This window comes from Rhea pennata, chromosome 11 (genome assembly GCF_028389875.1).
Source record: "Rhea pennata isolate bPtePen1 chromosome 11, bPtePen1.pri, whole genome shotgun sequence".
Lineage (NCBI taxonomy): Eukaryota > Metazoa > Chordata > Aves > Rheiformes > Rheidae > Rhea > Rhea pennata.
Window position 1 is genome coordinate 11,877,106 of NC_084673.1, and position 23,843 is coordinate 11,900,948.

At 53.1% G+C, this 23,843-nt stretch overlaps 2 protein-coding genes across 8 annotated transcripts; both read left to right on the plus strand.

The window, feature by feature from the left end:
- The first annotated feature begins 921 nt into the window (after positions 1 to 921).
- On the plus strand, positions 922 to 14,159 carry FATE1 (fetal and adult testis expressed 1). 7 transcript variants are annotated; one of them, XM_062584366.1, is made up of 7 exons: positions 922 to 956; positions 5,189 to 5,417; positions 6,122 to 6,288; positions 7,503 to 7,591; positions 8,110 to 8,271; positions 10,930 to 11,008; positions 11,425 to 14,159. In XM_062584366.1, exons 2-7 carry the CDS (start codon positions 5,222 to 5,224, stop codon positions 11,554 to 11,556), a joined length of 825 nt encoding a protein of 274 aa, XP_062440350.1. In that variant the 5' UTR covers positions 922 to 956; positions 5,189 to 5,221; the 3' UTR covers positions 11,557 to 14,159. The 7 variants fall into 7 exon arrangements, with proteins under 7 accessions (XP_062440350.1, XP_062440348.1, XP_062440353.1 ...); XM_062584364.1 differs by lacking the exon at positions 922 to 956 and adding an exon at positions 1,389 to 1,654; XM_062584369.1 differs by lacking the exons at positions 922 to 956; positions 11,425 to 14,159 and adding exons at positions 1,389 to 1,654; positions 10,489 to 10,582 and having other exon boundaries at positions 10,930 to 11,012.
- Positions 14,160 to 16,114: 1,955 nt separating this feature from the next.
- On the plus strand, positions 16,115 to 23,343 carry CNGA2 (cyclic nucleotide gated channel subunit alpha 2). The gene is made up of 6 exons (XM_062585040.1): positions 16,115 to 16,215; positions 16,559 to 16,669; positions 17,572 to 17,742; positions 20,573 to 20,680; positions 21,127 to 21,233; positions 21,917 to 23,343. The coding sequence occupies exons 1-6, from the start codon at positions 16,115 to 16,117 to the stop codon at positions 23,332 to 23,334; spliced, it is 2,016 nt and encodes a 671-aa protein (XP_062441024.1). The 3' UTR covers positions 23,335 to 23,343.
- Positions 23,344 to 23,843: the final 500 nt, after the last annotated feature.

Consider the following 23,843-nt stretch of genomic DNA (forward strand, 5'->3'; position numbering starts at 1 on the left):
GTTTTGCGCGGGCGCTTGGGCTCAGCTCCGCGGTGGGGTGGAGGCGTGCGGGTCGCGACGGCGGCTGCGGGAGGACGGTGCCAACGCCCCTCCACGCACGGCTGCAGCGCGGTCGGTGGCGAGGAGGGGGCCGGCTCCTCTGGGCGGCCGGGTGTGGGGCTAGAGACCCACGGTGTGCTGCAGAGGGTCTGGGAACGAAGCCTCGAGTCTTCCCCCCGTCGGACAGGAGCGTCTGAGTTCCCAGGCATATGGTGAGAGTTGGGAAGCAATTGGGAACTGTGAGCCTTGACAGGTAGGTGAAGTGTGGAGGCATTTCCTAAAGTCTTTGAGGGGATTTAGGTGCCCAGATTCTTTCGATGTACCCCTATATGCTCCTAAACCTCTTAGATAATCCCCTTTAAATAGCTAGTCTAGGGCAGTGTGGGATTTATTTTAAGCTCTTTCAAAACCGGATTTCATGGTCAGGCCTTGGACTCCGTCCCCATTCAGAAGTGTTTAAACTGTTGTTCATCCCAAGCGGATCATTTTATCGCTGCAGACTCCCCTGAGAGGCAGCCCAGATTAGCTCCGGCGTGGCTCCGCGCTTGGATGGCCGCAGCCTGCCCCCCGCCCTGCACGGAGCTGGCTCCTGCGTCCCCGCGGCTGCACGGAGACGCGCTGCGAGCACCTCTGGGGGCCAGGCGAAGGACTCAGTCTGAATGTAAGAGATGCCCTGCTGAAAAACAACCTCATGGCGAAAACTCCTCCCGCCCCCAAGCCTGGAGAGCAGCGTGCGCCAGGCCCGGTGCTGTGATCCAGGGTCTTGTGCCTGCAAGCAGCAGTCCTTTTGCCTGGATTACCGCTGTAATGGGGCAGAAGAGGGTCCAGGCAAACTGCTGTCCTGCCTGCCTCTCCCAGGCTGCTAGTCTGCTGGCTGCCGGCGTGGCGTGTGCGCAGCTCATACCGTATCCTTTCTGGTTAGTCCTGTATGATCAGAAATGCACTGAAGATGCACAGCAGGGGTGAGATGTTCACTGCGGGACGTGCAACAGGAGCTGCACCCCTACAGATGCCACTTTCACGCAAGTTTTGGGGCAGTGCGGGCAGGTCCTCGGGCTGTGTGTGCAGCCCCGCCACAAAGCAGCCCTTGTGCACGGCGCCTGTGCGGTGTTTTGCTGCAAACAATAATGTCTCTCTGTGGAAAAGGAGAGAAAAGCTCCTAGGACGGGCAGGAGAGCCTCATCTTGGAGCCTTTCCAGGAGACCTCATGGCCTGGTGCTGGCAGCACGGCTCTGATTTCTATTTCTGGCGCTGCTGCGCGGCCGTGGCCGTGGCTTGGCAGCGGCGGCGAGCTCTGGGAGGCGGCAGCCACCGGCGCGCGCGGGGAAGCGCTCGGGGGCCGCGGGCCGTGCGGAGCCGCGAAGGACGCCGCGGCGGCGGGCGGCAGCCCCGGGGAAGGGGCCCGGGCCGGGCTGCCCGCGAGAGCAGCTCGGCGGACGGACGTCCGGCTGTCCCGGGCAAGGAGCCGCGCGGACTAGTACCCGCCGCGGCTCGGTAACGCGCTCGGCTGCGTCTTTAAGCGTGTCCGGGCGGGCGGCCAGGATGGGAGGGCTGCGGCCCCGGCTGACACCACCTCCCGGCGGCTGCCCGGGGCAGGAAGCGCAGTTGTTTACAGGTTAGTTCAGTTGCCTCAAACTGCAAAAAAAAAAGTAAGTGCGCCCCCGCCCCGCGCAAGCCGGGACGCCGGCGGGCGCGGGGCCCCAGCCCGGCTGCGGGCGGCGGGAGCGGGCAGCGCCCAGCAGCGCCGGGCGGGCTGTGCCGGGGCTCCCGGCCGCGCAGCCCGCGGGGAAGGGTGTCCGGGGCGGGGACAGGGCGACGCGGCGCCGGCGGAGCAGCTGCGGGCACCCGCGCCGGTGCCTCCGTCCCGCGGGATCCTGCCCGTCCCTGCGGTCGGGCCGCGGGCCCGCTGCTGCCCGGCTCTTCGGGAGCGAGGGGGAAGCGGGGGCCCGTCTCGGAGGCGGCCCTTCGCCTCCCTCCCCTCGCGGCTGCGAGCCGGGCCCGGGGCAGGGGGCCTGGGGGCTCGCACGGAGGGCGGCCCTGGCTGCAGAGCCGTGCTCCCGCCCGGGTCTCAGCGCGGCGGCGTGTTTGGCCAGGCTCACGTGTCCCATGTCATGAGTTCCTCTGCCCTCTGCGGGCGTTGCTGACCACAGCAAGGACGTTGGGCGTGGGGTCCCTCAGCCCCAGGCTGCCTGGCGCATCCCGCGGTGCTTGCTGGAGGACAGCCGAGGCCAGGCGATGCTGAGGGCTGGGGCAGTCTCCCCGGCCCTGCCGTGGCCTGCTGTGCTCTGCTCCTGCTCCGAGACAGCCCGTAGGACCTGAGCCTGGTGAGAAACCACCCTTCTCTGTGTCAGTGTATCTCTTCTTGGTGTGTCAAGGTACAGCTCGAGCCAAAGAGCACATCTGCAAGCAGTGTCGCCTCCTGCCACCTCCAGCATCCTGGTCCCCCAAGGCGAAGGACCGGTGTGGGGCTGCCTGGGCTGGTGGGGAGAGCAGGGCGAGGATGTTGGTGTCCCCTCCCCTGCCCTGGGTAGGTTTTCCTGGCTTGGCCAGCTCTAAACCTGCTCACGCAGGCTTAGTGAGCCGGAAATTCCCTGCTGCTCCAAATGCAAGGAGAATGGCAGGACCTGAGCCTCAGAGGCTGTCTCCTTCTGCTGACGTGAGGGGGATTGCTTGGCAGTAAATAGAAAAGCCCTAAAGAAAGTTAAAGGAGGAAATCCAGCCATTTAAGCCTTTTATTTTCAAGGATTTTGACAGCTGAATTTTATTTTTGTCTTAATAGCTTAGTCTTCTCGGAGTCTGCTTCTCACACCCCTCCCATCTCTGTGCTCTTTGGGAGCTGCAGCAGTTTCACAGATGATTAGAAAATGAATGGATCTTCCCTCTTTAGATTTATTATTATTAATATATGCTGATTTCACAGAGAGCAGGACTTGAAAACAATGTGGATGTTTGTTCCTCTAAAGCATTAGAAATGTGAAGGAAAACCCACTGGTCTCCTTGGCTGCAGGCTGTGGAGCTGAAGGCCTGATGTACGTTCCTCCTGTGGGCCCGACACCACTCTGGGACAGCTCTGGGACTTAATGATCCCTCCCAAATAGGGGGTCCTTGCAAAAATCCTTTTTTCTTGTGGTTTTCTTGTGGCTGTGGTGGGCAGAAGCAGGGTGTGGGTGTCATAGCTGGGCAAGGGTGTAATGGGTGTTTGGGGCAAGAGTGTGTGGGGTGATGCCTGCTGCCACAGGAGTTGGGAGGTTTCCTGAGGGATCCATGGGTGGAAGGAGTGTTGGACCGGGACCGCTGATGCCTGGTTTGGCATCACCCATGCCAGTGCCTAAGGTCCCCTACACACCCCACACATGAAGACATGGTGAGCCTGGGCAGGGGTTGTGGGGTGGCCTGTGGAGAAGATGTGGGGCAGCCAGGGTCCTGCAAGTCTGGGGACTGCTGTGCCTGCAGATAGCTCTGTTGCTGCTCTCTGCAAAGCTAGCTTGCGGAGATGGGCTCTCACTTACACGCAGCTGGAAGCAGGAGATTGCCACAGCTAATGCTGGGTTAATTTCAGTCTCTTTAATTAAAAAGTTTTTAATGAAGGAGAAGGAAAGAGCAGAGCAATGCAGTTAATTACTGGAGATGCTGATCATTGTAGGCACACTCTCTCTCCCACCCTGCCTGGCCGTGGCGGCTTCCCATGGCCAGATCTGCTGGTCTGTGGGACCAGTGTGGCTGGGGCTGGATGCAGGTCAGGACAACATGAGTAAGTTAATAGCTTGCTCTTGTTAAGGATACATCCTGCTTCCTTGCTCTGGTGCTTGCTGGCCTGCGCAGAGGTGTGTGAATCCACTAACCTGGCTGAAAACCAGCCAGCTGTGCGCCCAGCTTTACCCTGGCCACCCCTGGCTCTGGCGGTGCTTGACCCGGGAAGGGCTGAAGCAGCCCTTGCTCCAGCCCCTGGAGCAGGGAAAAGGCTGTTTGCATCCCCCTGGGCTGTGGGTCTAGCCGCTTGGTCCTGTAGTACTCAGAGAGCCTCTTCTGCTGGAGAGCGGGCCGGGAGGGAGCTGAGAGGGACCAAAATGCCCTGAGGGCCATCGCCGAAGGTGGCTGTGGGCAGCCCTTGCTGTTGTGGGCTTGCAGCAAGCCTTGCAGGCTGGAAATCAGAGACCTAGCTGCTAAAAATAGACCTAGGATGTGATCAAAGCAGGCAGAGCCCCTGCGTGCTCATGCTCGCTCGGCTCCTCCTGTATTTCCCCTTGAGCTTTGAAGAGCAAACCTCCCCTTCCCAAGGCTGTTTGGGCTGTGCCGGGCAGCAAGGGGGCCTTTTACGTGGAGACTTTAACCTAGAAGCAAAGCGGGACCTTTCTGGGCATGATGACATCTGAGGAGGGCAGCAGGGAGGACTGAGGGAGCCGTGCGTGCATGCAGCCTGTGCGGGCACTGGGGACCGGTGCAGGGGGGCTGGTGGGTTTGGGCCCTCTGCAGCCCTCGCCTGTCTCCCCCCACAGAACGTGTTTGCCGTCTGCCTGTATTGCCCCATCTCAGAGCACTTCTCACGGTAAAGCCCTGGGCCTCCCGTTTCCCCCCCCAAGGGGAAATTGAGGCACGGAGCAGGTATTTTCCTGTGGTAATCTGGAATCTTACCATCCAAGTGTGTGTTTTGTTCTTAGAAAACCTCACTTTTCCTTGTGTTCAGCACCTGAACACAAAAATAAGCCCCCCCCTTACTCTTTATTTCAGAAAGGGTTTTTTTTTTTTCTTTTTTCCCTAGTTTTTAGTATATGCTGCACTTTTCTTCTCCCACAGGTGTGCTGATCTGTTGCCCTTTACTCACTGTAAACTGAGCTATTTGATGCTAAACTCTTAGGTTTGCTCCTAGCACACACAGGAGCTTTCTCCTTTCTTATGTTGCTGAGCTGGAGATCCCATCCATAGTGGCTCTCAGCCTGCCTGGGACCCCATGCCCCCAGCCCCTCTGGGCTTCCTGGGTCACTCCACTTTCTGGGATAACTCCTCTGGTGTCCGTCTTTCACATTGATTCTCTCTGTGTTTTAACTGCCTTGCAGCACTTATGATGTCCTGTGCCAGGTTTTGAAAAGGTGTTTGCTGCCGCTATCTTTCAGCAGTCTGCTGCCTTTTCTTCCTCTATATGAAATCCTAGGCTGCCCAAGTGATCTGAGGAAAACCAAAAAAGATGTGGCCATTCTGGGGACTGGAACTGAACCGAACCCGCTGTGACCTGCTCTTCACAGAAGCCATCAATCAAAGCATGCAGGTACCCAACAGGCTGAAGGTAGCAGATGGCTTCAGCCCTGTTGACGAGGAGCCAACGACAGAGGATGTCCCTCCTTCCTTTCGGATGCACATCCCAGATAGGATTTCTCTTGCAGGTAATGTCTCAGGTTGTCTTTTGGAATGACTAATATTTGATGGGTCTCTGTAACATCCTAGGGAGAAGGATCCCTTTATAAAGCCCTCAACAGTTTGCTTTGCAAGAGGAAAGGAAGAAGCAGATGTTGGCTTTCTTCCATGTGATAGGGCAGCATAGTGGGAGAGGATGGCAAGTATAACCGACAGAAGGCAGGATGAGTCTTGCTCCCAAAGGTGAAGACCAAGATGTTGTCCTGGAGAAGAGGTGGTTAAGTGAACAGTCATGTTTTAGTGCATGCCTGAGATAGGGTATCTTTGCAGGTAGAGAGGCAGTAAGGAGACTGAGAATGGGGTGGGGTTGGGATAAGGGTGTGGGAAGAAGAATCTGTTCCTCTACATCTCTTACAGTTCCCTGTTGGCCTTTGGTAAACTCCCCACATGGGGAGGTAGAGACTAATGGCCCTTCTCCTTGAAAGACAGCCTCCCCCCCCCAAACCCTTGATGCTGTTGCTTTCCTGGAGTAGTGCATCCAGTTGCTTCCCTCCATGTCCAGCCCTGCTATCCTGCATCTCACATCCATGGGACGTTCTTTTCTGATGTACTTTCTGGTTACTCTAGACACAGGGCTGGCTGTCCTGCATGAGTGGATCTCTCTTCCATCCTGTCCTGTGGGCAAAGGGGCACATTCAAGCTGGTTTAATTCTTCCCTCTCTCTTCTCTGTAGAGATAATGGATGCTGGTCCGAGGCCCATCCTGCTAGGCCAGCAAAGGAAGGTCCCCTCTATTGTGGTGCACGAAGCCCCAGACTCCTCCGTTCAGCCCACTGCACTTGGGGAGTTCCCTTTTCTGAATGTAGCCAGCAGATCAAGCTCCCAGAAACGCAAGCGGCCGGTACTGTATTGAGAGCAGATGGGATGCCTTGTGGGGCATGGGAGGGGAGCATTCCCTAGGTTTGGTTTTCTCCAGAGATCTGTTATAAGCCCAAGCCTGAATTCATTTTCTGGAGTGCTACTTCCTACACCCTTACTTAGGAACTTGAATGTAAGGGCAGTGGGATCTTTTTCTGTCCCCATAACCGGTACACACCTGTGTGCTGGACTGCTGTACACGGGGACATGGATTGAGTCAGGTCTCCTTCTGCTTTTTTGTGAGCAGGAAATAGGCTGGAGTAGGTGCAGGCAGCAATTCAGTCCCCCACAACGCCCACTTAATACTTTTGAAGTCCCTTTTCAACCACTCTTTCTCCTGGATCAGATATAAGACATCTGTTCCATCATTGCAGCATGAAAGAATCTGGTATCGAGCTTAAAAGCAGATTTTAACTTTGTGTACATTAATTCAAAGAGAGGCCTCTGACGTGGGCAGGGCTGTTTTGCCTGCCTGGAGCTGCTGATCTGCCTTCTGAAGTGCTTTTACCTGCCTACGATTCAAGAGCCTTTCCTGGCTGCACTAGTTTATGTCTTTCTCTTCAGAATCCACCTTCTCAGCTGGAGTTTCAATTTTCCCTTCCCTGGCACTGCATAGCTCCTGACTTTGGGTGAAACTAGAGAGAACACCTCGATGACTGGCTGAGATTAAGCAGTGCTGCTTGGGGAGGCACTGCTGAGGGTGATGGGCCAGGGCTGTCCCAGCGCATGGGGCTGGCTGTGCCAGCTCCAGGACACATGCTGGCAGGTGAACGTGGAGTGCTCGTGTCACACCTGCTGCAGGGACAGGGATGCCTCATCAGCTGGAGGCATGAGACTGGGAAATGACCTGCTGTGCAGCTTATTCCCAGGTTTTAGGTTTGTTTAATGTTGCCAAGTGAAATGTGAGGAAATAAGCTGTGAAGTAAGGTGCAAAACAAAACAAAACCCCAACCACGAAAGAAAATTTTGATCTGAATAGAGCCCCATATCAGGCAGCCTCCTCCTTGCTAACCCTCTTCCTGCCCAGAGCATGTTTTCCCACCTTCTCTGGCACTGGCCCTCCAGGCTCGGGGCTCACGTAATGCAGCTGCCACTGAGTGCTCATTCTGACAGCAACGCCTGCACCGCACATGGTGCACAGGGCTGAGCTGACCTGTGCAGTCTCTGCACTAACGCGGTTGTGTTTAATGCCAACAGGGCCATCACAGCAGCAGGTGGCGGCGGGAGAGGACTCCAAGTGACTGTGCCCAGCTGGCTTTGCACAGCCCAGGCCAGCGCCACGAGCGGTGAGCACTAATCCAGAACTGCTTGGGATGGGTAGGGACCAGCATCTCTTGCTGTCTGCATTTTTCTGATGCTCTCTGGCGTTGGTCCCCGAGGTGGGGCGAGGTAGTGACAGGCAAATCCTACTCCTGGGTGAGGTTAGTTAAGGCAAAAGTGGAGAAATTCTCCCCAGTCAGGAAACTGTCTCTGAATTAATGCCAAAAGAGCACCATCTTTCCCCTTGTAAGTCACAGTCTGCGTCAGGGTGGCAGGAGAGCTGTCCTCTGCTACCCTTATGGTCTGGTAATCACTCATTGCCACGACTGGCTTGGGATGAGTCAAGCTAGTGCCTCTGAACCTGTGGGCTGGTGGAGGGATTTTTCCCACCCAGTGAGGTAGAGGTCTGTGTGGATGGCCTCCTCTGCAGTGTTCCTGGCAAGACTTGGAGCTGTTGTAAGGGTGAAGAACACCACTAAATGTCGACTGTGCGTGTGCTGTATGAGGCTGGGAAATGACAGGCGTGATTCTGTGTGCACCCCAGGCTGGACACATACCCCCTACCCACTCGTGACACCCCGCTCCCCCTCCTCATGCAGACGGGCAGGATCTACTCTGTGCAGAACATCTTCCAGACCATGTGCCTCCTGGGCCAGGTGCTCTTCCACCGTGTCCAGAATTCTCTGCGAGACCCAGTGCCATCCAGGTGACTTTGTCTAATCCTGAGCCAACTCCATGTCACTCTGCAGGGATCTGCTTTTGCCCTACTAAGGCATGAACCAGGCATGAGCTTTGTAAGTCACAGGGATACACAGCAGAATGATCCTGTGTAGCCTGTCCCTCTCTCCATATTCTACTTAACCTGTTCACCAGCTTTGGGTGCTTTGGCTCAGGAGTATCTAGTGAAGTCAGCCTGCATATTCCCTGTTAACACAGACAAGCTTGGGTCTCCTGCTTAGCTTAATGCCATTCCTTTGGTTACCCCAAGTGATCTAACACCTCCTATGAGATTCCTGGGATTTCAGCTGCTCTTCAGTGCTAAGCAAGTGCTACTTTTTCTGCATGCTTTGATGGAGATAAATGTATGAAGGGAATCAAAATCCAGAACAAATGGCCTGATCTGGAGCCTGTCATGATGACACTGTCTCCTGCAAACTCCTAACACCCTTGGCTATATCTTGGCCAAATTATCTTTTTCAAGAACTGGCTGCACTGAGTTACTTAACCCATAGTAAATACCTATAGCCAGGGTCTCCCAGGAGGCAGTATGCCTGTGCAATACATGAATCAGGTAGACAATGACATCAGAGTCTCAGGACATACTGGAACCACTCTGTACCACGCTGTTACCTGCACATTTACAGCAAGTTAAAAATGTTCACAGCTGCCTTTGCAGCCCTGACGTGTCTGCACTGCTCTAAGACTGCCGAGCACTCAGCAGTCCTGGAGGAACGTCTCAATTCTTCTAATTCTCCTTGAGCAAAATCTCCAGACAGAAAGGGAGGAGAGAGGGATATGACACATGTATATACATCATCTATACCATCAGTGGCATGTTGCATCTTCCTTCACCAGCTGGAGTGAAGGTGCAAGCAGCAAAGCTGGGGCCTGTTTGTGGATGATGTAAAATGATACCCCTGCTTTTAAACCCATGAGGCTGACTATCTCCAGGTGTAGCTTTTTAAAGAAGTCTAGGCATGCCAACAGATCTGGTTCGTTAGTGGTTGTGTAAGATCTCTCCTTCCTCCCCTCAGCAGTGCAGGAGGTTTAGGCTATGGTGGTAACTTGCTGAGCTGCTGCAATGTAGCTGGCATCAGTCCTGTGCCTCCGCCCTAGGTCCTGATCTCGCTTTGAAACCAAGAACATTGGAGTGCCTGTTCTTGACAGTTTGCAGCACTTCAAATGCATAAGTTGTCTCTTTAATGTGTGAAAACTTTTTACCCCCAATAATAAAGATAAAGAATGACTGACCCAACTTGTTTATCCTGAAATTTTAATAAAGAAAACTCTGGCTTTGCACAGAGACAGGAATATTTCCATTACAGTGACCTCTTGAAGGGTATGAATCATCAGAAGGTAATTTCTAGCCTCTAGTATAATGCATGTTCACCTGTATCAACTGGGATTTTTCAATTAAAAGCTGTGAGATGTGTCCATTTTTAATGGCTTTGTGCTGGGGGAAATAGGATATTGGGTCTGTCGTGAGTTTCATTTTATACTGTAGCTACGTTATGTAGAGGTGTTAGCTTATGAATGTATTTTCAGACCTTGATACTTGAATCTCTGCACACTGTTCTGGCTTGTCTTCAGCAAGATCAATGTCATGTTGCAAATGGGAATAAATACCCTCCTCCCTGAGGTCTCCAAGGGAGTGGTGTTAGACCCTTGTTAACTCACATGATGTCAGATGTTTAGCAAGTGTCTGGGATTTATCGGTGTGCACAGGGGAATTTTGGATTATAAATGAACTGTTGTAAGGCTAGTCCATGATGTTAGGAACAACAGACAGAACGTGGCAATTTTGATTTCTACTGTGGATGTACTTTGTTCTGTGGCTACTCCTAAGACATAGTTCTTAGTGCTGTGGGCCCTGTAGCCAGGTTGTATCTCCAAGAGGAGCCTGTTGGCTAATCCCAGGAGTGGCTACTTTGTCTCCAGGTACATGCTTGGGTTGCTTGTTTATGTTTCAGGTTGCAAGTAAACTTTGCTATAAGGGCAAAAACTGATATATTTTGTGAAGTCAAAGTAAGCTTGTGGAATTTGGAGGTACTGGAGGGTAACAAATCCTTATCTAAGTAAAAATAGGACTCTTTTCTGCTGGTTGATGCACCTGCTCAGCTAGTTCCCCCCAGCTGATGCCTGCTCCCACCAGCTGGATGCTCCTCACCTGCTGATGTAAATGAGAATCATCCCTCCATTGCAGCATTGGTCCTGTGATCTGTATTTGCCTGAGTTGCTCTAATGATGATTTATCCAACCCCCAATGAATTCCTCTGGCCATAGAAAATGGATGTTTGGTAAATATCATGTTTTCTCTCTGTTGGAACTCTGAAGAAGTATAAGCATGTGCATTTTTTTTAATTCTCTGCTGCATGTATGTTTTGCTGTGATCACTATGGGATGCATGGTGGAGGGGTCTAAATATGCACAATAAGAGTTAAAAATAAATCATCTGGTGCTGTGCAAGTGCTGTTTCCTGTTCCCAATGCTGTGCCTCGGTGGCATGGCCTGGCCACTCACACACTACCTGCATGGTTGAGCAGGCTGAGGCCCTGTGCTTGCCTGGGCAGGGCCATGTGTGCAGGAAGGTGGTTGCACCTCTTGAGTAGTGTTTGCCCATTTGCTCCTCTGTTTTTCTTCCCAGCTCCCAGGAGGCTGGCTCAGCCTTGGAAAGCTCCCTGGAGGAGGTGGGCATGGCTGAGATGGCAGCAATGAGAAAACAGGTGAGAGAGGAGGGTGAAAGACTGCAGATGCTTTCTGGGAAAGCCACAGGAGGGTAAGTGGGGACATTCCTGGGGTCTGTCACTGTGTCCTAGCTTGCTGGCTTTGCCAAGCTAGTCCCAGGTGATGCTTCTAATGAAGAAGCAGGGAAAGACCTAGATGTTTATTGACTCTTCAGGCTCCTGCGCTGAGGGGCTGTAGGGCTACAGGAGACAGCCAGACTCTCCATCTGCTTGCAGTAGTGGGTCCTGATGCTCTTCTGGTGGGAAGATGCTTTTCCTAAAGCATCTGCTCTTGAGGACCTGAAGGAGATGGCAGCTCCCATCCCTTCATTCTTTGCTATCCTGCATTACTGGGGCTTTGCTAATGCTTGCACTTTGCTGCAGGACTGATAAGGGACCTGCTGCTTTCTTTACAGTTGACGAGGATCTCAGGGAGGCTCCGGGTGCTGGAGGAGCAGTGTAACAGCTGGCGTCAGAAGGAGGCTCTGGTCTACTCTGTGCTGATCTCTGCCTGCCTCATCAACACATGGCTGTGGCTGAGGAGATGAAGATTTGCTGTAGCCTTACTTTCCCTCCCCAGCCTGGCAGGGCGGGTGAGAGCAGGGACAGGATCCTTGCTCAAATACTTGTGAACAGTAAAGCTATGTGCTTTTTTTCCCCTTAACTTGATCTACTTTTCTCACTCTAGGCCCTTGATGATTTGTTTCCTTTAGGCCCTGATTACAATGAAGATGGCATCTTTTTTCTCATACTCTAGCATCAGAAGCAGGTGAGATGAAAAGGATGAATCCAGACCCTGTGCCAGAGCACCTGGAGATAGGTGTTAGGGAGAGATGGGGAATGACAATGAATATGGCCCAACAGGCCTAGTCCCAGGGCTGAGCTATGACTGTAACTGCTCTGTGAACACTAGCAACCATGTTGCCTGTTTGATGGAGTCAATGCTTGCCTGGGAAGACGCTGTGAAGGTCTCGTAAGAAATAGATGGTAATAGATACAGTAAGTGTCTGTAGTGTGGGAAGCAATGGGATATGCTGTACCCCTTGGGCTGTCTGCCGGAGGAGGTGCAGAACCAAGGCGATGAGTGTTTGTGGACATCAGATCCTGCTACAGTTTTGGACAGTGGTGGACCTGGCCACCTTCCCAGGATCCCAGCGTCCCGGCTTGGACAACTCAGTTCTGACCCCCAAAATTCCTCAGCCAATTATTGTAATCTCTTCCTCATCTTTTTTCCCCCAAAGCTTGTACAGAGTACTTGTACATTTTTATACTGCTGATAGATTTCATTTTCTTCCTTGAGCAATTGTTCTTAAGTGGATCTAATACTGCCAATTATCCTATGCCAAGATAGCCCCTGCTGTAGGAGGGATGAATCTGGTGGAGTTGGGAGCTCCCATCCCTCCAGCTGCTGCTGTGCCACCATCTCCTTGGCTCCCATCCTGTTGGATGCAGCTCAGCAAAGGGTTTGCAGATTTTGAGATCCAAAGTGACTCTAAGAGTGAGGTCTGGGCTTATCCAGGAGCTTGGTATTTCTCAGTGATATTTAAATGAAAAACCTCCCCATGGTGACTTTCTGGATAATAAGACCTCGTAACAACATTAATAGCACCAGACAGGCCGTGGAAAATTGCCTACTTGGTCAGCAATATAAATTTATTAGGTTGCCAATGCCAGAGGGTAAGATCACTCCCAGAATGGCTGCCAAACTGCAACTTCAGCAGCGGTGCAATAATACAGGTGGGAGGAATTCTTGGCGCAGATACTCTTTAGCTAATGACTAGCCCAATTCAACAGCTTTGCTGTATCTTTATTTCCTTGGAATTTAGCCCACTTGGATCTGCAGTGGGCTTTGCCGCTTGGGTACAACATGCCTGGCTGGACATGCTCAGAGGCAGTCACATTCCCCCCACAACCCTCTCTGTCAGAATGGGTTTGGGTGGAGGTGAACTGAAACTGTTGATACCACCATACCACCATGAAGCCACAAGCTCTTTAGAGAACTGCATGAAGACAAGGTCACCCTTGGAATGTAAGAGGACAAGGTAGGAGTGGAGGAAAGAGAACTGACACATGGAAAATGGTGTGCCTGGAGGTCAAGGGATGCTTTGTGCATGTATTCGGTGATGATACTTGAAATTCAAGGCTGCAATGAGGTGACTTCGAGATAGTTTTGGTGGTTTATCCAGAACATCTGTAGGCTTGGGGTCAGGTCTTGGCAATGCTTTAAAGGGAACGCTTTGTTCTACCTATGAATAATTATAGCTGGAACTGCAGGACATCCAGATGTCCCAATTACTTATTTACAGACATGGATACTTAGGTGTTTTATGCCTACAGTTGCATCAACTATCTGTGCCTGTAAATCTGGCAGCCAGACATTTACTAATAAATAACTGTCCCACAAGTAATTGCAGGTCTGAACCAGTGGCCCCGTGGCCAATATCTGAGCTGAGGAGAGAGGTGAGATTTATTGTGGATGAGAGCCAAGATCTTCTGATGGCTGGGCTGGCTCAGAGGGCAGCAGCAGGGTGTACATAAGAGACTGCATGAGTGCCTCTGGGAAGATGATTCCCTGTGGCTCATGGCTAAGGGATGCAGTTGGAGTTACCATGGGACCTTGCACAAATTCGTATACCAATTCTACCTACAGCTCTTCTGGGGTGACTGGAGTGCAGTTGGCTAGGCTGACACTCCAGCTCACTGGGTTTTCTGGAGAGGCAGGAGAGGGAAATAGTCCATTTTGCCATCTCTCCTTCTCTCTTTATACACATGATTTGAAGAGGGAGCTGCCACATCCTCTGTGAGAGTTGCGCCAGGAAACTGCATTGTTTGGAAAGTGCTTGTTTGGCTGGTTCCTCTTCTCTGAGAACTGAAAATGTGCTCTGGAAGAAGTGATTTTTTGTTGTTGTTGTTGTTGTTTTTATTTTTTTCCCAAATTGTAGTTCGAGGTGAGAAGGGCTGACCCTTTGGGGACCCAACACCTTCAAAGTGTGCACTGAAGACACTAGAGGGGAGGTGATCCAATCCTGTATGTGTTCTTGAAGGCTAATTATTGACATGTTAAGAAGGATACAATATGGCTTTTTCATAAGGCATGCTTCCTGGTGTAAATCTGGAAACACTGATCCATAAAATATGTATTAGAATAAACTCAGTGTGTCTGGACATCTCTTCCACCAACTGTGGAGTCGGATCCTGGTATCTCTGTGGATGGGTAAGATTTATTCTCTTCGCAGCAGGACCCTGAGCTGGTGCCATCCATGTATATTTAATTGGATGGTGGCTCCTGACTTCTCTAGAGCCCCAAATCACTTGGCCTGCTGGTGTAAAACAGGAATGTCGGCTGCTGGAGGAATCTGGAGGAGAGTTTCTGGTTAATGATGATGCTTCTGTCTGGTTAAGCGCAGCCACCTGCTATGAGGGCTTCAAACCTCTCTATCAGGCCGGCTGCAAGGTGGTTCAGATGCTGCACGAGTCCTGCGCAGGTGAGTCCCGCAGTATCTCTCGCTGCCCTCTCTCCATGAGGATGCACATGTCCGGAGGGACCGTCTGGCCGCAGGGGGAAGAGTCCCTTCCCCCGGCTCCTGGGAAAGCTGTCCCTTGAGAATAATGTTTCCTGGATGCAGCTATAAAGAAGGTACAGAAAGAACCCAAATCTCACAGTGTGCTCACAGTACTTTACAGGGAGGGAAACTGAGGCACAGAAATGGCTGAAAAGAGCACGCGTGAGTTGGGCTCCAGGAGCCCTGAGTTGAGCTCCAGGAGTCCTGAGACCTTCCTACCTGGACTAAAATGTAGCCACACCTGGAAATGGAGCTGGTGGCAGCGAGGACCAAACAGCCAGGGGCAAATGTTTTGGGGGTGGAAAAAGGGCAAGCCAGAGGGATCTCGACCTTCCACGTTTATGAGTAACAGCTCCTGGAGCTGCTGGTTCGGAGCTGCCGCCCTCTCGCACGGCTCCTTCGTGTGCCACCGCGCTGGAGGTGGGGGGTGATGCTTGCAGGAGCCAGGAGGTGGGCTGCACTTGGGGGGGGGTGGGGGCAGCGCCCGGGAAAGCAGCGTCCGCAGCGCGGCGCGGGGGGCCGGGCTCGGCTGCTGCGAGCGCAGGAGGCGCAGAGCAAAGCCGGGCTCCGGGCCGGGGAGGTGCAGCAGGAGTGTCTCAGGCTGGGCCGGGACCCTGCGGCCCCGCTGGCCGGGTAGGACCTTCCTGGGGCCTTTTCCTTTCTTCCCTGCCATGACTCCGGCTTTCCAAGTCCTGGGGCTGTTTCTCAGCCAGGTGGGGCTGCGGGCAGTGCCGGGTGGTGTCGGCTGCGCGCGGTGTCGGGGAGCAGCGCGAGGGCAAGACGAGCCGGCGCCGCAGGGCAATCTCCTGCTCCCTGGATAATAAACTCCAGTGACATCCCAGATTTAACAGCTCCGCGTCAGCTTTCATGCGTAAATGCACAGTTTCCCCACCGCTCCCTGGACCCAGGGGGCAGCCGCTGCCAGCAGGAACCTCGGCAAGGCTCGTTTTCTTTCCACAGCAAACCTCAACTGCCGGTTGCAGCCTCCGGTGCAGCGGAGATTTGAGGCCCTGTTAGACGTGGGGTTTGCCGGGCAGAGCACCAGCGGGTCCCACTGCCCGGGGAGGAGGTCAGCTCGCTTTGGTGCAAGCAGCCCGTTCGCGCAACGTCTCCCAGCGCTGCTGGCGCAGCCGCCTCTCCGTGCTGGGCCAGCCTTGCCTGCTCCCCACTCCGCTCCGCAGGGAGCAGCTCCCTGTCGGCGCTGTTGCCCCGGCAATGGCTGCGGAGCGGGGAGAGCTCGGCATCGCCGCCGGGCTGCAATCGCGCCGCTGCGCTTCGCGGGAGCTCTTGGCGAGCAACGGCGAAATGCTCTGCGGGGCTGTTGCTGCCTGCGCCGCCGCGCTGGCGGTGGCCGGGGACGGAAACACCGAGCGGGCGAGTCCCGCGGGTGCCTACGCTCCCGTCCCGTGCGGCGCCGCGACTCGGCGCGTAAGGCCGGAGGGGGCTGGCCCCACGCAGCGCGTGGCGTGTCCCGCTCCGCGCGCGGCCGGGCTCGGCCGCTCTCTGCTCTGTCGGGGTTCCCGGCGCGGGGTGCGCGCCCGCTATGAAGAGTAACGGCCTGCAGAGTTCGCCTGCCAACCACCACCCGCCTCTGCCCGCCCGAGCCCGGGATGCCACCGAGGGGACGGTGCTCAGCACCCGGAGGTGAGGCCAGCCCGTGCTCCGGGCGGGGGAGGCGTCTCCAAGGAAGGGCTCAGGGAGGCTCCTGGCGCCGGGGACTCCTGGGGGAGCCCGGCTGCGTGGGACTGGTGAGGCCCTCCTTGGCCACATGCCACCGGGACGGGTGCACAGTCGTTGCTCCAGCACCGGTGGGGCAGGGGGAGAGGAGAAAGACTGCCTCGGCACGCATGGGGCCGTGTCCCGGGGGCAACGGCAGGGCTGCAACGACAAACACCAAGCGCTTGCCTCCTCCAGCTGGTCTAAGGCGGCTGTGGGCAGGCACCGCTGCAGGACGGTGCAGCCGTGACCCTGCCTCTCCCTGCTGCAGGGCCCCGTCTGCCCACGATGACGCCTCTCCGGAGCCATGGGGAGATGCTCCTCCGGATGGTGGAGAGCAGCTGGTTGCCCCCGCTTTCCAAGGGCGGCAAGCTCTAGCCAGGTATCCATGTGCGCGGTGGGCCCCGAGTGCCCGGACAGCTCCAGGACACAGGAAGGAAGCTCCAGAGCTGTTCGATGGGCTCTGGGCTGAGCCACAGCCTTTTGGGCCTGACTTTGAAATACTCACAGTGAAACAGGGGAAAGGGCTGCCAAACGTCACCGTGTTGCAGGGACACTGAGTAAGCAGTGCTCTGTCCTTCCTGCCTCCGGTTTGCCTGGAGAGGTGGTACATGCCATCTCCAAGCCATCTCCCACCTTGCTGGGCAAGGGAGCGCGCTGCCTGCCTGCTCCCCTGCCCACAAGGAGGCAACACATGGCCTCCTCCGTCCTGCGAAGAGCTGGGTGCTCCCCGTGCTCCTGCAGGCAGAGGGGCCCTGGGGCTTGTGTGAGGCCACTATTCACAGTTTATACCATTCGCGATTTATACCCTTCAAGTACCGCAGGGACCAGGTTTGCTCTGCATGCAGCAGCCTGTGGAGAGGGCAGTGAGAGAGGACTGCTCCATCATCTCCAGCTTGGAGGCTGGCTGTGCCCAAGGGCACCTTTCCATTGCAGGTAGCCTCAGCTCTACCTGAGTCACCTACATGTTCCTCATGTCTCTGTGACAAGAGGCAGCAGGATTTGGGAAGAGGCCACTGGACTCTGCTGGGATGGGCCCAGGACTGTCTTGCTCACATATTCTTGGTCTCATACTGTCACTGCAAGGGGCAAAAAGACCATGTTTGGGCCTGATAGGGGCCGTGAGCCCTTTCCTCTCAGCAGTAAGCACCCTTGAGTATTCCATGGACTGCCCTACCAGCACAAATACTACCTCAGCTCCCTATGAGGGTTTGCTCTCAAGTTTTTGCTCTCTTCTGGCTCCACAGACACCTCCTTCTGACTCTGCCTCTCTCCTCTGTTCAGGATAGTCCGCCTGGTGCTGGTGCTGAGAGACTGGGCCAGCAAGAGCTTGCACGAGGAGCAGCAAAGGCCTGACCCCTTCCTTGAGCGGTTCCAGGGTCCCGAGATCCAGACGGTGGCTGAGGATGTCAGCAATGATCCAGAGAGCGAGGAGACAGAGGCAAAAAACAAAAAGTAGAGTCCCTTCCCTGCAGTCTCTGTCATCCTTGGCTGGAGGTCAGCCGTGCATGGTGCTCGGGACCTCCTGGCAGCGTAGCCAAATGGACATGGATGGGGATGTGCTGAGTGCTGGGGATGGGGAGGAATGGGTCTGGGAATCAGTTCTGGGGACCGTAGGTGCAGATCTGCCTGGAGAGGGACAGGTAGGAAGGCAAGCAGTGGAGAAGGTCCCCTGTCCTCTCCAACCCCTTTCCTGGCAGTCAGCCTGGCCTTCCCCAGCAATGCATGTAGGCATTGTAGGCAATGCATGGTCTGCTCTTTCCCTCCTGGCAGTCTGTCTTTGTGGAGGAGACCTAGCCTGTCCCTCAACATAGAGTCCTCTTTGCCTTGGTCCATACCCTTGCATGGCTCATGAGAGTTAGCAGATCCCCATACCTGTTTCGAATGCAACTTGATACTAGGGGTAGCCCTGCATCCACCAAAAGATTCACCTCTGACCGGTGCATGTATGTGAAGAGCTGTGGGCAAACCAAGGGGACGTGGGGTCAGCACCAGCTGTGATGCCCTAAGAACTTGAGCCCTGGTCTGGGATGCTTTCTGAGCTTAGCCCTGTGCTGGGTCCAGGGTCCTATCCCAACAGGAGAGCTTGCTGAAGAAACTCCCAGAGGACTATTGCAAACATGAAGGTGTTGTGTTTGCAAGTCTCATTTCATCATCTGCAGGACAAAGAGAGATGAAGGGAGTACACGTCTGCCTGTGCCTCCCCCAGGAACAGACACTGCGACAGCACCTTTCTAAAAACGCTCTTTCAATTCCAGCCCTTTCATCTCCTCAGCTCACACACCTGGTGAAAAGCAATAACCCAGCTTTTCTTCTGCTGGCTAATTAAAGGGCAAAGCTCATGTACTAGCCTGGACCCTACTATTATACATGGTAATTAGAACACTGAGAAATGATTGTTTTCTTCAGGAGAACTATATCTGAGGCTTGTATCTGGGTCTTTACTAGCCATGGAGAAAAATGTTCTGCCCTGTGAGGTTAAGGGGAGCTTGTTAGTTATCAGAGAAAGAGGGAGCTGCAGGCTGCTGTGAGGGGGCTGCTCAGTGCTGTGGCTCCTTAGGCGAGGTTGTTCTTTTTCTGAGGTGAGTCTGGCAGGATGAAGCTTTCCTGCATCCAGAGGTGATGGACAACAGAGCCAAGCGCCATTGCAGCACCACGATGCATCTTGTTTGCCGGCTTGACTTTATTTAAGAGGGTAAAGGTCCCTGGGGGTGGGGGAGAGGTATGTTCAGAGTTACCCCACCAGTCTCTAGCGGGGAGTGCGTTGCAGCTCTCAGAAACAGCCCCTGGAGAGATGGTGCTAACTTCTGCTGTGTTCTAGGTCCTCAGCTGTGTGGATGAAAGGCCCGGGTCTGCTAACGAGCATGCGGTGCCAGGCAGTGCAATGGGAGCCTCGGCGGTTTGCAGCACTGGGTGCAAAGCCTTCAGGAACGGGCAGCTGATTAATTCCCTCTCTCTGGGTTAACCCAGCCCCTGGTTTTCCAGTTTTTACCCTAGCCCTGTTGTCAGAGGGGACAGCTGTACTGTATATGTCTGTGGGACAATGTCAGTGACTCTGGCCACCTGCTGTGGTCACAACTGGTGATTTAAAGTTGAAATTGCCAGCATGATTAACGCAGTCATGGTTAGTGGTGCTTGTGATGTGTGTGCTACAGCAGTAACTGCTGGCTGTAGGTGAGCCAATGCTTCCCTTGTGTCAGGTGTTGTAGGTCTTAGAGAGTCTCTTTCTCAGAAAACATTTAAGCCCCAGATGGACCCATTTCTGAACAAAAGGCATGCACTCTCTCAGCACTTCTTATGGGAAGGTTGAGCACCCACTTGTCTGTGGCTGTAGCTGAAGTGTATGTCAATGACAGCTGCTGGCTCTGCTCAGGGTGTTAATTCTCACACTCGGGCACCGCGGGTACTGCTGCCTGTGTGGCAGCGGGGAATCAGGCTTCAAGTCAGAGGATTTACTTTTGAAGGCATCAGAAGCAGTGGGGTGCATGCGGCTATCTGCTGGCAATGGAGTTGTTCTTCCCATTGCTGGGGGAAGTTTTGCATGTTCAAAAGCTGGGAGGGAGGGAGGGCGAGAGGGAGTTTTGCTCGACCAGGCTGCAGCAGCCTATCAGTTCAGCTGCAGTTTCTGTTCCCCAGCTTCTCCAGTGAGATCTGGCGACAGGAGCCCACACATCTTATCTCAGAGTCCCAAGATAAGCTGGATCAAACACTTGGGAACAGTTCAAAGGCTGGACCCAGGGCTGAGCAGACTGCAAGCAGGCAGCTGTGGGCAGAGTGGGGATGGCAGCCCTGCAATGCTGTCTGCCCAGGCCACTGCTCTGTTGTTTGGGCAGCACCTCCCGGTGCCTCCCACTGATTTGGCGGCACGCTTTTCTTTCTGCCCTTATTAACATTCTTCTTCAAAATCTATCTGGCTCCAATCTCTACCGTATCTGGGAGAAGCAATGTCATCTAATGAGAACCTTCTTCCAAATGTCTGTTTCTGGCTCTGCCACTGATATGCTGTGTGCATGTAGGCTCCCTGCTTTGCCTTGCTGTGCTACAGTTTCCTCTTCTGGTACATTATCAAGCACAGTTTTGGGGATAAAGGAGCTTAAACAGTGCTGGACTTCTTTACTCAGCACTAGCCTCAGGCCTAGCGTAGAGACTGGCTGCAGCTATGTTTAAGCCAGTCTAGTGTAAAGGATGAAGGAGACAATTTAGACACTCCCTTCCAAACCTGTTTTTTACATTTAGCCGTTTATTCACACACTGCCTACCAGCTCTGGGTTCTCTCTACTTCCAGGAAGAAATGGCAGATCTTTGTGGTGGACCCTGCGGGGGACTGGTATTACTGTTGGCTGGCTGTTATTGCGATTCCTGTCCTCTATAACTGGTGCTTGCTTGTGGCCAGGTGAGCCGGTAGGCTTGTAGGGTCGCTGTCTCCTCTGTCCCTCCTGTTCCTCTAGTGCTTGTAGCTCAGGCTAGTATTGGACATCTGAAGCTGGTCATGCTGGGGCTGGGGCCTATGGGAACCTGAAGGAATGGACCTCCCATTTCGTTGTGACTGCAGCAGTGCAAAGGCAGAACTTCATTATCTGGCCCTGGTGGGAAAGGACTGTCATCTCGGGGTGCAGCTGCTTGCAAGGCTGTGAGGTGTTTCTGGGAGGTGGTCTCAAGGACGTTTCTTTACCTCAGTCAAGAGAGGGCAGATGATTCTGAGAAGAGGGATTTAATTTCTAGGAGCAGAGGGGGAGTGACCAAGCTCAGCTGTAGAGTGTAGGACCCCCAGAATCAGCTGAGTTGGAACGATAAGGGTGTTTGGTGGTCTCATCACCCCATTATGTGGTCCTCCTCAAGGGCTTGTTTCAGTGACCTGCAAAAGACTTACGTTGTTCTCTGGCTGGTGTTAGACTACATCTCGGACTGTATCTATATCGGAGACATAGTGATTCGCCTGCGCACAGGTAAGTAAAGGAATCATCCCAGCTTGTGAGTGTTTTGCTTTAATTCCCTGAAAGTGGGGATGAGCTGCAAGGGATGGGATATATAGCTCCATTATAAAGAGGGTTTTTATCTACCTTGGCACTTGCTAGTACAAAGCAGCCTCCAGAGAAAGAATCTAATTAAAAGACCTGAGAAATAGAGTAAGTTTTAGAATGAAAGATTAATCATCCTAGCTTTCAACTTCACCTTTGAATAATTGTACAAAATTACTCACATTACTATTAGCACTCGGGCATAGTTGAAGGTCTGTATCTCTGATTTCCTATCAGTTCAGTTAATGAATTATCTAAATGGAAAAATGGTAGAATTTAATGTTCTCAGAATGGGGCAGGCAGCTGTGCATTTTTTTGTCCAGAACTTGCAATAATTCATGATCTGGAGGATGGAAACCTTTGCATCCCCATTTCTTTGAGGCAATAGAGTAAATCCCTAAGTGATATTTTTGCATGGCTTTTTCCAGACGAAGAGCTTGAGGGATAATTAAAGCTTGTAGACTCAGTAGCTCAGGTGGAATTAGTAATATTTGAATGACTCTGTGAGTATATGCATGCATGTGAAAGGCATATAGTGAAATGTTTATCAAAAAGTCTGTAGAAGAGTTGTACATAAGCCAAGATAATTCTATCTTTCGCTTCTCTGGTAGGTTTTTTGGAACAAGGTCTTCTGGTTAAGGATCTGAAGAAATTACGGGATAGCTATATCCACACGTTACAGTTCAAGCTGGATGTTTTCTCCATTCTGCCAACAGACATGGTGTACTTTGTTGTGGGATTGCACCGCCCTGAATTGCGTTTCAACAGGCTGCTGCACTTCTCCCGCATGTTTGAGTTTTTTGATAGGACTGAGACCAGAACCAGCTACCCCAACATCTTTCGGATCAGCAACTTGGTTCTTTATATCCTGATCATCATCCACTGGAATGCATGCATCTATTACGCCATCTCAAAAGCCATAGGCTTTGGAGAGGACACCTGGGTTTATCCCAATGTCACTGACCCTGAATATGGATATCTCACCAGGGAGTACGTCTACTGTCTGTACTGGTCTACATTGACTTTGACTACCATTGGAGAGACCCCTCCTCCTGTGCGTGATGAAGAGTATCTCTTTGTGATCTTCGATTTCCTCATTGGTGTCCTCATCTTTGCCACCATTGTGGGGAATGTGGGATCCATGATAGCCAATATGAATGCCACGAGGGCAGAGTTCCAGGCAAAAATTGATGCCATCAAACACTATATGCAGTTCCGCAAGGTAAGCAAGGACATGGAAACCAAAGTCATCAAGTGGTTTGACTATCTATGGACCAATAAGAAGGCTGTAGATGAACATGAAGTCCTGAAGAATCTCCCTGACAAGTTAAGGGCAGAGATTGCCATCAACGTTCATCTGGAGACACTGAAGAAGGTGAGAATCTTCCAGGACTGTGAAGCAGGTCTACTGGTGGAGCTGGTGCTGAAGCTTCGCCCTCAGGTATTCAGCCCAGGAGATTATGTTTGCCGGAAAGGAGACATTGGGAAAGAGATGTACATCATCAAGGAGGGGAAGCTGGCTGTGGTGGCAGATGATGGAATAACACAATATGCTTTGCTCACTGCAGGAGGCTGCTTTGGTGAGATTAGCATCCTCAATATTAAAGGAAGCAAAATGGGCAACAGACGCACTGCCAACATTTGTAGCTTGGGCTACTCTGATCTCTTCTGCCTATCAAAGGAAGACCTGATGGAAGCAGTCACAGAGTATCCTGATGCCAGAAAAGTCCTGGAGGAGCGTGGCCGGGAGATCCTGACCAAGGAAGGGCTGCTAGATGAGTCAGCTGCAGAGGAAAGCATGGAAGGGAAGAATGTGGAGGAAAAGCTGGACAGGCTGGCCTTGAACTTGGACACGCTGCATACCCGTTTTGGCCGGCTCCTGACGGAGTACAACACTGCCCAGATGAAGCTCAAGCAGCGCATCACTGTTCTGGAGTCCAAGATGAGGCAACAAGATCTGGAGGACTTCTTCTCTGATAGCTCAGACAGTCTGTTTGATGATGGGGAGGGACATCCTGGTGGGATGTAATGAGGGGACACACAGATCAGCTAAACAATGTCCTACCTTGTATTGAGACAGTGTATGTTTTTCACAGGCAGCTCCTTTAGCTGCTTTGCCAGAGATTTCTCAGAAGTCTTTAGCATTGCTGTTGCCACTGCCTTGGTGCAGCTCTTGACATGGCTCCAAATCAGGTGACTATCTTCCCTCTCCTTCAGGCCTGTCCCTTTGACTGCCTTGATCTGAGATCTTGGGCTTGGATCAATAAAAAAAAGAGAACGGCTTATGCTACTGCTAATATTTCCTTCCAGCTTCTGCGAAAAGTCTCTGCTCATCACACCTCCTTCTTTCCCTTTGCCTTAATATTAGGTGGGACATCATCATCCACAGCCTAGCACAGAGGGATGCCTGGAGGTGCTGACCTCTGTGCGCACCGAGGAGGCACAGAGTCGCAGTGGACAGTCTGCTGTGTACCACCTCCCTGTTTACAATGGGACCGAGGAGGGAGACGGCCCTTAGAAAACGCTAGATTCCTAGCA